Raw genomic sequence first — 12,235 nt, forward strand, 5'->3', positions numbered from 1 at the left:
TCTGGGACCACCATTTGGCTCAATTCCACAGGACCTGTAAAAGGGAACTGTATCGCCAAGCCTATGGCGATACAGGAGATTAAAATTATTTATTTTAATTGTACTCTAAATTGTTTATTATATGTTTTATTTTATTTTTATTTTTTATTTTAACATTCAACTTTATATCCCGCTCGAACCCCCTTGTCAGGGGGGTCTCTGAGCGGCTTACAATTCGGTGCTAGTCACCATTTTACTTTCCTGACTAAGGCCACATATTTGTATGGGGTGGGGAGACCTACCGGCACCCCTATGGTGGTGGTTGGTAGTTGGTGGTGTTCTCCTCTTCTTCCTGTCGGCTCAGGCGGTTTCTCAGGCGGGACGCTCTCCTCGGCGCCTGGCAGCAACCTCCCTCTCTCGAGGCGCGCGACTTCCCGCCTCCTTCCGGTTTCAGCTGCGTCCTTTTCCGTCTCCGCTGTACCGGCGCTTGGCGTCATCGCGGCCCTCTCCCGACGGCGGTTACTCGATGTTCCGTCCTCTAGCCACCAGGGATCGCTCCTCTGGTTGCGCCCGCTCGCCGCCGCCACCTCCACGCCATCCAAGCCGGAGCTGATGTCTCGCTGCCGCCGCTGCCATCGCCGTCGCCATCTGTCTTCAACCACCACACAGGCAGGGTGCCCCCCACCCTACTAAGGGTGGGTACCCATTTATCTACTTGCAATTAAGTTGCTTTCGAACCGCTGGGTGGTAATCTGCTCTGAGCCGCACAATCGTGGGGGAGAGCGGAATGGAAATCGAAAGAATAAATAAATAAATAATCTATTTACAAAAAGGGATGAGGTAAATACTAGAGAAAAATATATTCCCAGGCTAATGGGGTTCTTAACAATCTAGGTATGTAAGTATTTATGTGCTGTCAAGTCACGACTGACTATTTGCAATCCCAGCAAGGGGTTTTCAAAGCAAGTGGAAACCAGAGATGGTTTGCCATTCTATCTGTTTAAAGAGTCTTCCTTGGTGGTCTCTTGCTACAACTGGCCTTCTTCCTAGTCTGATATAAGACTATTTTCACACATGAAGTATGAACAGCTCCACTGTGGACCTCCTGATAGCACCTGGTATTTTTGGCCACTGTGTGACAGTGTTGGACTGGATGGGCAATTGGCCTGATCAAACATTGGCTTCTCTTATGTTCTTATGTTCAAAATATATTTTAAAATCTGCACTGACCTGTATACATAAATTAAAAGGAAGACTAGCTCCTTCTACATTAATATGCACACCTGCTCAGGAAAAAAAAAGGCTCTAAGGTGCCTTTATGTTTTTATGGTTTAGGTTCCCAACAGGCCTGGAGAAAAAATGATCTGTCCCTTTCATAGAGTTTTAATGGAGTGTATTTACCAAGTGATGCTATTAGTTGCTGTAGATTTTCCGGATTGTGTGGCTGTGGTCTTGGCATTGTAGAACCTGACATTTCGCCAGTAACTGTGAAGTAACTATGAAGCCTTCAACAACATATTGATGCTATTAATTCCATGCCACACAAAAAAAAGACTGAGCAGCTCACTTCCATTGGGGAGAGAACATTTAAAGGAACAGGACCTTTTTCTACAGGCCCACTGGCAACCCTATTCATAGTTGAATAATGCTCTAGGTTATTGACTATTACTCAAATGAAAATTAGTGCCTTTCTTCAGATCTAGAGCCAGATTCTGCCTCTGGGCAGTCCTTTTAGTAGTAACTGTAAGATTCACAACAGAGAGAAAAAGGGCCCTGAAGAAAAGAGAAAAGGAAATAACTTGTTTCTTCAAGGAATTAATTGATAGTAGAACAATATTTTGTAAACAAGTAATATCTGGTCCATTTCACAAGACACATGTGGAGATATGCCTTTTGGGAGCTTTGAACTGAACAAAACCTTCACCTTTACTTTTAAAAAAGTTTTCTCATTCTTGGCAGAGAACAGGCAGGGGAAAGGAAGTCCATTCAATTGCTCTCCAGCTTTATCTCAGCCACCCTTTAGAAATGCTAATAGCTTTCTGGTGGGAGACAATGGGATGGTCAAACCCTAATCCAATTACAGCTAGAAAGCTATCAAAGTAACATCTAGCAGACAGTAGAGTTTTAGAGAGTGAAGATCCTAGAGAAGTCTTTTCCTGGAGATTTCAGGGAAAGCTTCTTTTACCTGCCCAGGGGGAGGGAAAACTGAGATGATAAAACTCCTTGGCACAGAGAGAAGGTTTTCTTTTGTTCTGATTCCATTGAGGTAGATGGAGCTCTCACCTGGGGCCAGCTGAAGGGAGCCATTGCCATGCAGAAGACTGCAGGCCTGCGCAAAGGCTCCAGGGTAATAGAAACCTTTCAGAACCACTGTAACTCTTATGTTAAAGAGCCTGTCTTAGAATAACATGAGCCAGGGCAGAGTGTAGGTTTGCCAAGTCCCCCGGGAGGCGGGGAAACCTCTGCCACACAGGCCCGTTCCCCGCCACCGGCGGCTCGGGCCCCGGGGGGAACCCCACCCCCAAAGCACGCAACATGCATGCCACCCAGAAGTGATGCGACCACGCCTGGCACACTGGGGGCGGGGCCACGGTCATTCGAGGGAAAACTATGGTTTTCCCTTGGATGGTCGTGGCCCTGCTCCCAGCGTGGTTGCGTCACTTCTGGGTGATGTGGTTGTGGCACGCGCGGGGGATAGAGGAACTGTATGTCTACACTGTTCTTTTGGATCCCTTGCTCAATCTGTTGCATGTGAACATTTTCTTACAACTTTTAATGCTGGTAGCTGTTCTCTGTATCACATAGACCACCATTTCAGACATGCTATTTTAAACCGAACACCAGGAGAAGGGGAGCAGTCAATTGCTCTTCCCCAGTGGTGCACAAGTGCAGTGAGCTGCCCCCATGGTGACCAGATGCTGCGTTGTGGGAAACACAGACATGAGGCGAGGCCTAAGAATGGTAGTGCAGGAAAGGGAAGCTGGGAGCCCTGGCTCTCAGTGGGTAATTCCTATAAAGGTCAGGTGGTGGCAGTGGTTGAACAAAAAGAGGAATAGAAACACCCCTCCAAGGGTTGGGGAAGCCAAGTTAGTAGCATGTGCCAGGCAGAGACTTTGGGCAGCTTTTTGTTGTTCAGTCGCACAGTCGAGTCCATCTCTTCACGACCCCATGGACCAGATCACGCCAGGCCTTCCTGTCTTCCATCGTCCTCTGAAGTTGGCTCAACTTCATGTTCGTTGCATCTATGACACTGTCTAACCATCTTATCCTTTGCCGTCCCTGTCTTCTTTGACCTTCAATCTTTCCCAGCATCAGGGTCTTCTCCAGGGAGTGCTCCCTTCTCATTTGGTGGCCAAAGTATTTGAGCTTCAGTTTCATTATCTGGCCTTCCAGGGAACAGTCAGGGTTGATTTCTTTTAGGATTGACTGATTTGATCTTCTTGCAGTCCAAGGGACTCTCAAGAGTCTTCTCCAGCACCATAGTTCAAAAGAATCTATTCTTCGGCACTCGGCCTTCCTTATAGTCCAACTCTCGCAGCCATACATGACTACTGAAAGACTATTGAAAGAGGTAGTCAATCTTTAAAGGTACAATTGTGGTCTTAGGGTACTGTCTCAGTGATGATCTGGTTCTTATAGATCCACATGGGTCAATGCAGGGGTAATTCATGAGGACAACCAGATGGATTTCACCTAGAGAACTGGTGTTGAGTAGTGATGGGCATGAACTGGGAAAATGTGGTACTTTTACCCTGAGCAAGAGGCTCTTTAGGTCCTCTTCACTTTCTGCCATTGGAGTGGTATCATCTGCATATCTGAGGTTGTTGATCTTTTCCCCAGCAATCTTAATTCCCGCTTATGATTCATTCATGCCAGCATTTCGCATGATGTACTCTGCATATATATTAAATAAGCAAGGTGACAATATACATCCTTGTCGTACTCCTTTTCCTATGCGAAACTAATCAGTTGTTCCATATCCGCTTCTAACTGTTGCTTCTTGACCCTTATACAGGTTTCCCAAGAGACATGTGAGGTGGTCTGGTACTCCCATCTCTTTAAGGACCTGCCATAGTTTGTTGTGATCCACACAGTCAGAGGCTTTAGCATAGTCAATGAAGCAGAAGTAGATGTTTTTCTGGTACTCTCTTGCTTTCTCCATAATCCAGCAAATGTTGGCAATTTGATCTCTAGTTCCTCTACCTCTTTGAAACCCAGCTTGTACTTCTGGCAGTTCTCTATCCACGTACTGTTGAAGCCTAGCTTGTAGGACAGCTACTGGTACCCAGATACCTCAGAGGGCAAGAAGAAGCAGAGTCTGCAGGTTTTACACAGAGGAACAAGGAGTTTAAAATTTTGCTTCCTCTAAAAATTAACATTCATTTTTAAGGGGAAAGAGGATGATGCACCATGCATGGAGACATACACTAAGGGCAGAAACATTCAACAGTTTTAGGCAAGGCATTCCATGTTCAAGCCTTACGGATTCTGTGGTTTGTTTAACTCTTCAACTCTCTGCCCCAGCACCATTCCTCATCATTTCTTCTTGCTCTTTATCATCCCAGACTTTGTCGCAAAAGCCCAAATAGAGTCATTTTAGGCAAATTTGGTCCATAAACAATAATCAAAATAACACAGTAAATGCACGTTTTTCTAAGAGGCTGGTCAACCACTAGGCTGATATTACTTGAGCCTTACCTATCTGGAACAGCCCAAATTCTACATTCACTAGCCTTGAAGTCCTCGCCCATTTTCCTTCCCACACCCTCCCATCCATCTCTGACCAGAGTCTTCCTTCCTTCCATTCATCATTGTTAAATATTTGTAGTGTGGCCATAAGTTCTGGAGAATCATGTGCATGTATGGCAGTATAAATAGATAAATATTGGATTATTTGCATTCATTTGTAGACTATGGAAGCAGGTGAGGAGTTAGTTCGTTGCAACATTGTGCAATTCAGTACTCTTTACGGTTCTGCATGAAATGCATTTCTGATTAGCCAAGTTTTTGGCTACTTGTTCCACTCAGGATCTAGTGAGTATATACAATAAATTTAATCTCACCTGCTAAATTTGCTCCCAGTGCTCCCAAGTCAGCAAAAGGATCAAGAGTTTGTGGTTTGGTTTGATGTGTTGGAGTGCTATGTACTGATCCCGTGGGGCTTGTAGCAGCTGATTTGCTTACCCTACCTAGGCTTCCTAAGGAAAGGGGGGGGAGAGAATTGTTTACAGAAATAAAACTGACATAATTGTTTTTTGCATGCATCAATTCAACATGTACACAAAATAGCTAAAAGTTGTAATTTGGAGAGAAATCACTTGACAATGCTCACACAGGAAATGCTTTTAACAAGGAGTGTTGAACATGTTTCAGTATCCACCCAAGCAATTTTTGGTAAAAAGCACATTGGGATGGTAATCTCTTAGGCTGCTTTATTAGATCTCACAATCAAGAGAACAGACACTAAATGAATCAACTTTGCACATGTTCCACGGAGCAGCCTTCGACAACTGTATAAGTGTAGCTAGCCACACTGGGTTGTGTGCCAATTGAGTAGCAGAGAAACCATTAGATGTACTTAGTCATACTCAAAGAGGTACATGTGTGAGACAGAGTTTTACATTTCGTTAGGATTTTTGCAACATTGCTGAGCAGGGTTTTTCCCCCCTAGATAGTGTTTTGTTTTCAAGGTACAAGCCTCTTGGTGCTTGGTAAAGGTAAAAGTTTCCCTTGCTCGAAAGCCAGTTGAATCTGACTCTAGGGGGCAGTGCTCATCTCCATTTCCAAGTCAAAGAGCCAGTGCTGTCCAAAGATGTTTCCGTGGTCATGTGGCTGGCATGACTAAACACCAAGGCACACAGAACGCTGTTACCTTCCCAACGAAGCGGTACCTATTTATCTACTTGCAGTTTCTTGCTTTTGAACTGCTAGGTTTGTAGGAGCTGGGGCCAGAGATGGGCACTCACTCCATCACACAGCACTCAGGTCTCGAACTGCCAAGCTACCGACCTTCTGGTCTGCAGCTCAGCTTCTTAACCTCAGAGCCACTGCTGCCCCCTCTTGGTGCGTACTTATATTCAATATCTTTAAATGATCAATTTTAGACCATCTTTTGCTGTATGCAGTATTTTTATCACTTTATCACACATGTTCACTATAAAGGAGCCACTTAGACAAATGAAATAAGTCAGTCAGTGTCCAAGGTAATAAGTATATATCCCCATAGCAAAACTGCTTTTGAAAAAGAAAGAGTACAAGATGATAAAAACAGACAAACCTGATTTCCCTGGCCAGTCCCAGTCACTTGAAACATCTGGTTGAATGGAAACAGCTGGTGTACTAGAAGGAGCTAAACAAAAGCCCCTTGCTTATTAACACAAGTTTTTTTCCCCAAAGTGAAAACCATAAACAATTACTAGGAAATAATTTGGGTCTTTAAATGACATCATGGAATTTTTTCCTTTCATTTACTTCATTTTTACCCCACCTTTCTCCAAAACAGGGACCCAAAGCAGCTTACATCATTCTCCTTTCCTCCATTTAATCCTCACCCACAACCCTGTGAAGTAGGCTAGGCTGAGAGTATGTGACCAGCCGAAGGTCACCAGTAAGCTTCCATGGCAGAGTGGGGATTCGGACCTGTTTGTCTCAAGTTCTAAGAAACCATGGTAGAGGTTGGAGAGCTATTTGCTTGCCTCAGCAGAGGCAGGAGTCTCACATGTACAAGAAGTATACGTATTATATTACAATAATTTCCCCTCTGAAACATTGTGTCTCTTGGTTAGACAATTTATACACACTCTTCTCAATAGAAAATATGAATATTCTTGGCCTGTCATCCAGAAAGCAAATATATTGGAGTCATCTGCCAAAATAAGTAAATTTAAATGGATTTTTAAAATGAGGAAATTTTCTTATGCAATATTTGGAGATCTGAAGTGGAATAATCTTTTTAAAGCACATTGAAATTTTATAAGATAAGCACTATAATTTACAATACTGGCCTGCTTCCAGCCATGTAATTTCAAAGACTTAAGGGAACAAGTTTTGGGGAGAGGGTATGTGATTTATGTCAATTCCCCCTCCAAACAATCCATCCCCCACCCCACCCCATTTTGTTCCTGGGAAGGGATCAGCAGAAACTGTTGCATCCTCTTCTAGAAACTGAATAGCCCTCAGGTCTTCAGAATGTGTGGTTGGATATAGATCATTTTGCAGCCCAGTCCTGTGCACATTTACTCAGAAGTGTATGTAGTTAAGTTCACATTTATTGTAAAAGCCTACCATGACAAGGAAAGAGTTAGACAAGACACAGTTGTGTATTCTTACACGTACAATCAGGAAGGCATGGCTTTTGCATCTAACTTCTAAATTCAGGAATTATATTTTACTCCCAAGAACTATTTAAGACATTGTAAGATAAATAGTTTTACCTGGCTTTATAAATTAAATGACTTGCAGAGGTAGCTAGTGAGGATTTATTAACATTTTCTAATAATTCAAGGAAATACTTTAGATCTTGCTTACCCAGGTTAAAAGGATCCCCTTGTACCGTGGGTGAAGGACTTCTGGCTGTTTGAAGAAAAGGGTCAGCAGCAGCATTTGATGAACCAAGGAAAGAGCCTAGAAGATCTGGGGCAGGTTTCTTAGGGCTTCCTCCAAATGGGTCAAAGGCAGCTGCTAAAAGAATAGATTTAAAAAAAACCCCATGTATCCTATTTGTTTTAAATCACAATTGCAGTATTATGCTGCATTCTTTTTCTCTAGACTGATCCTATATTCCTAATATTTTTCTGTCTCTTTGTACATATAACATAGCATAATCAGTTTAAGCAGAATTCACAGTTATCCCAAGTCAAATATTATGGAAGAGACTCATGTACAGGTCTTTTCACATTTTACTTTCATCTTCAGAACGGAAAAGCAGAAGTGGCTGAAAATAGAATGAAAACCTTCTCCAAAGGTTTATAAAATGATGTTTACTGGAAGTTTATAAGATGATGATTACATTCTGACTCATCCACTAGGAGGACCAAACAAAAAACCAACAGAGGAAATACCTCCCTTTCACAGTCACTAGAAAAGCCTGACAATAAAACTCACCGGGGTTATGCAACTATTACTATGTACTGCCAGAGTTACACTATTCTAAGCCCATTGAAGTCAATGGGCTTAGAAGAGAATACCTCTGCTTAGGATGGCACTGACAGATACTAAAAAATCTCCCTTGTACTTACATTAGTAGTTTTTGTTTCTTTTTATGAGCACCTTCCTTATTTATTCAGTTTTCTTCATTGGTTATGTACATAAATTGCATTAGTTCAATAACCTCAAGAATTTCCTTCAATTAGTTATTTCTTTTTTTGACACTAACTAAAATTTTTAGAAGACAACAAACAGCCTAGTTGTGAAGAAGCTAGAAGACGAGGGAGAAATCAAAAGACAGAGGCCAAGGCTGTAACCCTATGCACACTCACCTGGGAGGAAGCCCCACTGAAGGACTTACTTCTAAGTAATCTGCATAGGATTGCCCTGCAAAAAAGGCACTGCCCGATCTCTGCAAAGGGGACCCCAGACCATTGGCTAAGGTGTAGTGGCATCATGTTCAAATACTCCTATCATCTGAGGGTGCACATGTCAGTAATACTGATTCATCACAACTTTAATGAAGAGTCAGTTTGGTTAAGGGAAAAGCATCAGACAGGCCAAAGGACAGGAAGGGCACTCTGCTATAGACAGGAATACTGAGTAGACCCTAAAAAGTAGGGACATTGACAGCATGCACTGGTGGCAGTTTTAACATGCACTGGCCCCTCAGCAATGTGGCGAAAAGGACATTGATGTGGTATATGATTACAACAGCCAGAATGACGTATGCTCAATGTTGGAAACAAGATAAAATACCTAATGTTGGAGACTGGATTAAGAAACTACTTTTTATGGTTGAAATGGACAAATTGACGAGGAAATTAAATAATTTAGAAGCAGAAGACTTCTTTGAAGATTGGAAAGACTTGAAGGACTATTTAGAAAAGAATTGGGATGTAAAAGACGGTTTATTTAGCTTTGATAATTATTGACGTTGTTAGTTAGTAAAAAATAGAACGGAATGTATTACCTAAAAGAAAAGCATAAGTTACCTGTGGTCGGATAGTAAGGGAGGTGGAGAAAAAAGAACTAAGAATTGAGCAGGAGGTTGGAGCACTGTGGGAAGCCGAATGGGGGGGGGAGGGTAGGATGGTATAATGATTAATGTTATGAATTATATTGGACTTTTATTATCATATTCTAATAAAAAAAATTTCAAAAAAAATAAATAAGGATTCTTTAACAAAGATTTCAAATTGTTTGAATTGTTTCATACAATATAATTTTTCTGCTTTTGTTCATAATTCATTCACGGAGTGTCTTTATATTTATACAATCTTCAGGTGATGGCTGGAGATCACTCAGAATTAAAACTGCTCCGCAGATGGCAGAGATCAGTTCCACTGGAGAAAATGGCTGCTTTGCTGGGTGTACTCTGTGTCATTATACCCTGCTGAGGTCACTTCCCTCCTGCTTGGGTCCCCACTGCGGAGAAAGACCGTACTTTTCCTAGATAGAGCTGCAAGGCGGTGGGGAGATGGAAAGCTGAAGTCAGAATGGCAGGTTAGCTGGGAAGGAGATACGGTTGCCAACTCTAGTTTGGGGAATTCCTGGAGATTTGAGGGGTGGAGCCTGGAGAGGGTGGGCTTTGTGGAGGGGTGGGACCTCAGACAGGTACAATGCCATAGACTCCACCCTCCAAACCAGCCATTTCTTCCTGGGGAACCATTGTTGCCAATGTCCAGGTGAGGGCTGGAGATCTCCAAATTACAACTGCTCTCCAGATGGCAGAGATCAGTTCCCCTGGAGAAAATGGTGGGCTCTATGTCATTATACCCTGCTGAGGTGGCTCTCCTATGACAGTCAGTGTGATGTAGCAGTTTGCACTTCAGAGCAGGGTCTGCCAGACCCAGGTTCTTCCTGTGGAAGCTGATTGAGTGATTTCAGACCACTCATAGACTTTAGCCTAACCCACCTCACAGGGTTGCTGTGCAAATTAAAAGGGGGAGATGAGAATGATGTGAGCTGCTTTGCTCCCCACTGCAGAGAAAGACTGCACTATTCCTAGGTAGAGGCTGCAGGGAGGGGGGAGGAGATGGAAAGCTGAAGTCAGAGGGACAGATAACGGTACATTGATGGTTGGCTGGGAAGGAGATAGGGTTGCTACCTCCAGGTTGGGAAATTCCAGGGGATTTGAGGGATGGAGCCTGGAGAGGGTGGGGTTTGAGGGGTGGTTCCTCAGACAGGTATGATGCCATAGATTCCACCCTCTAAACCAGCCATTTCCTCCTGGGAACCATTGCTGCCAGTCTCCAGGGGAGGGCTGGAGATTACTCAGAATTGCAACTGCTCTTCAGATAGCAGAGATCAGTTCCTGTGGAGAAAATGGTAAACTCTGTGTCATTATATCCTGCTGAGGTCACCACAGCAAATTGACGCTGATTGCCCAAGGCCAGGGCACCTGCCCAGAACCTCTTTCTAGAGCTCATTGTATTTATTTCCACAATGAGCCTTATTCCTAATAACAAGTAATTAAGATTTAAGAGAGAAAAATATCAGGTACCACAGTTGGAAATTATTACCTTCTCCTATTTTGGGGGACAAAGACGGAGATGCAGAAGTTGCAGGCCGTCGTGGAGTGGAGTGTGCAGACCCAGTCCCACCCATCTGAAAGACATCCTCAACAGCCGACTGACCACCTTGGCTTGCGCCTCCAGAATGACCAGCTCCAAACAGATCATTCAACAAGTCTGAGTTGGAAGGGGGTGCAGTGGGAGCGGCTGGGAAGTTTTTGTTCATAGCGCTACCATCCAAACCCAAAAGGTCAACATCTTCAGGGGGTGGTGGACCTGGTGGCTCTTGTTGCTTTTTGCTGTGCTTTGGTGGCCCATGGGGTTTGTCAGTGCTTGTGTTACTGTGCTGACTGGAGAGGGATAAGAGTTCATCATCGGACTGCTCACTTTCTTCATGCACCAGGGCTGCCCGGTCTTCAGAGCTGGGGTGCGAAGTGCTTCTTTCCAATTTTTGATCTAAGTGGTCAAATTTTAAAATTAGCTAATAATTTCTTTGATCTTCTGACAGTACATAGAGAAGAAAGCAAACCTTTTTTACAAGCCATATGCGGAAGCAACATAAATCAGTAAGAGAAAATACTTGTTTACACTCTAACCAAAAGTACCGGTATTTTTTAACTTGTAACAAAAAATGGAATTCCCAACATATAGAACTGGGGAAACAAAGACTGACATTCAATATTTTTTCCAAAGACTGTTCTTATAAGACTGCAAGAAGGACCAGAACAAAATCTGCCTAGCATCAGAGGTTGGTCAGATCTCACAGAGTTTTTTGGAGTGAAGTGACCATGATAAAAGCCAGGCTTATGCAGGTGCTGGCCAGTTCCTTCCTACAATGAAATGTACAATTTATGTATCTCTGAATAAATCATTGCCATATTCATAGAATGCAGACAAGCAATGACAGAGGTGAGGCATAACAACATTGGGATTTGTCAGTTGTGAAAAATAAGTTACTCAGCATGAAATTCTATGTACCTTGCCAGCTGAGAGATGACAAGAATGCACCTTGTCCAGCAGTCTTTAGGTTATCTTGTGATGCATCTCCAGGACTTCTACCTATAAATTCCAAAGAGTCAAAGCATACTAACAGGTAAGAAAAGATACAAAGAAATCATAGTTGATATTGCCATGAAAACCGGAAACTATACAGAAGAACTGCATAACTTTTACCTGCCATGGCAAGGGTATCTTGGTGTTCCTGGTGAGAAGAGAAAAGTAGGCTTGGGTTGATGTCTTTTGTTGTGAAGTTCTCCCATGGAGGAGTTAGGTCAGTCTGTCTATCAGCAGATTCTATTTCTATTTCCACTATCACATGGAACAGCTGGGGATATTTCTCTGGAGAGTCACAGGCATCCAGTTCAGGCCTAAACACCGACAGAAAGTTCTTCAAGTTAAAATTCAGTACACCATTTGATGATGAACTTATGAACTAGCCCATGTGTGTTTAGAAGCCTTCTGCTGACAAATGCTCCAACAATTACTCCAGCTATTCAGAGACTCATCGCAGTAGCCTTGCTGCTGCACCAACTATTCACCCTCTTGACAGTTCCTGGATTCTTCTTCTGGTAGTAGAGCAAAAAAACAAGGCAACT

General features: G+C 43.1%; 1 protein-coding gene across 1 annotated transcript in view; it reads right to left on the minus strand.

Moving 5' to 3' along the window:
- The window catches only part of DNAJC6 (DnaJ heat shock protein family (Hsp40) member C6), a 53,903-nt gene that overhangs the window by 11,085 nt on the left and 30,583 nt on the right, over nt 1–12,235 (minus strand). Inside the window, 6 exon segments of the mRNA XM_015415815.1 lie at nt 5,043–5,177; nt 6,257–6,327; nt 7,527–7,659; nt 10,650–11,096; nt 11,619–11,699; nt 11,814–12,007. Of these exon segments, the coding sequence (XP_015271301.1) occupies nt 5,043–5,177; nt 6,257–6,327; nt 7,527–7,659; nt 10,650–11,096; nt 11,619–11,699; nt 11,814–12,007 (1,061 nt within the window).

This window comes from Gekko japonicus, unplaced genomic scaffold (assembly GCF_001447785.1).
Source record: "Gekko japonicus isolate JY-2015 unplaced genomic scaffold, Gekko_japonicus_V1.1 scaffold20, whole genome shotgun sequence".
NCBI lineage: Eukaryota > Metazoa > Chordata > Lepidosauria > Squamata > Gekkonidae > Gekko > Gekko japonicus.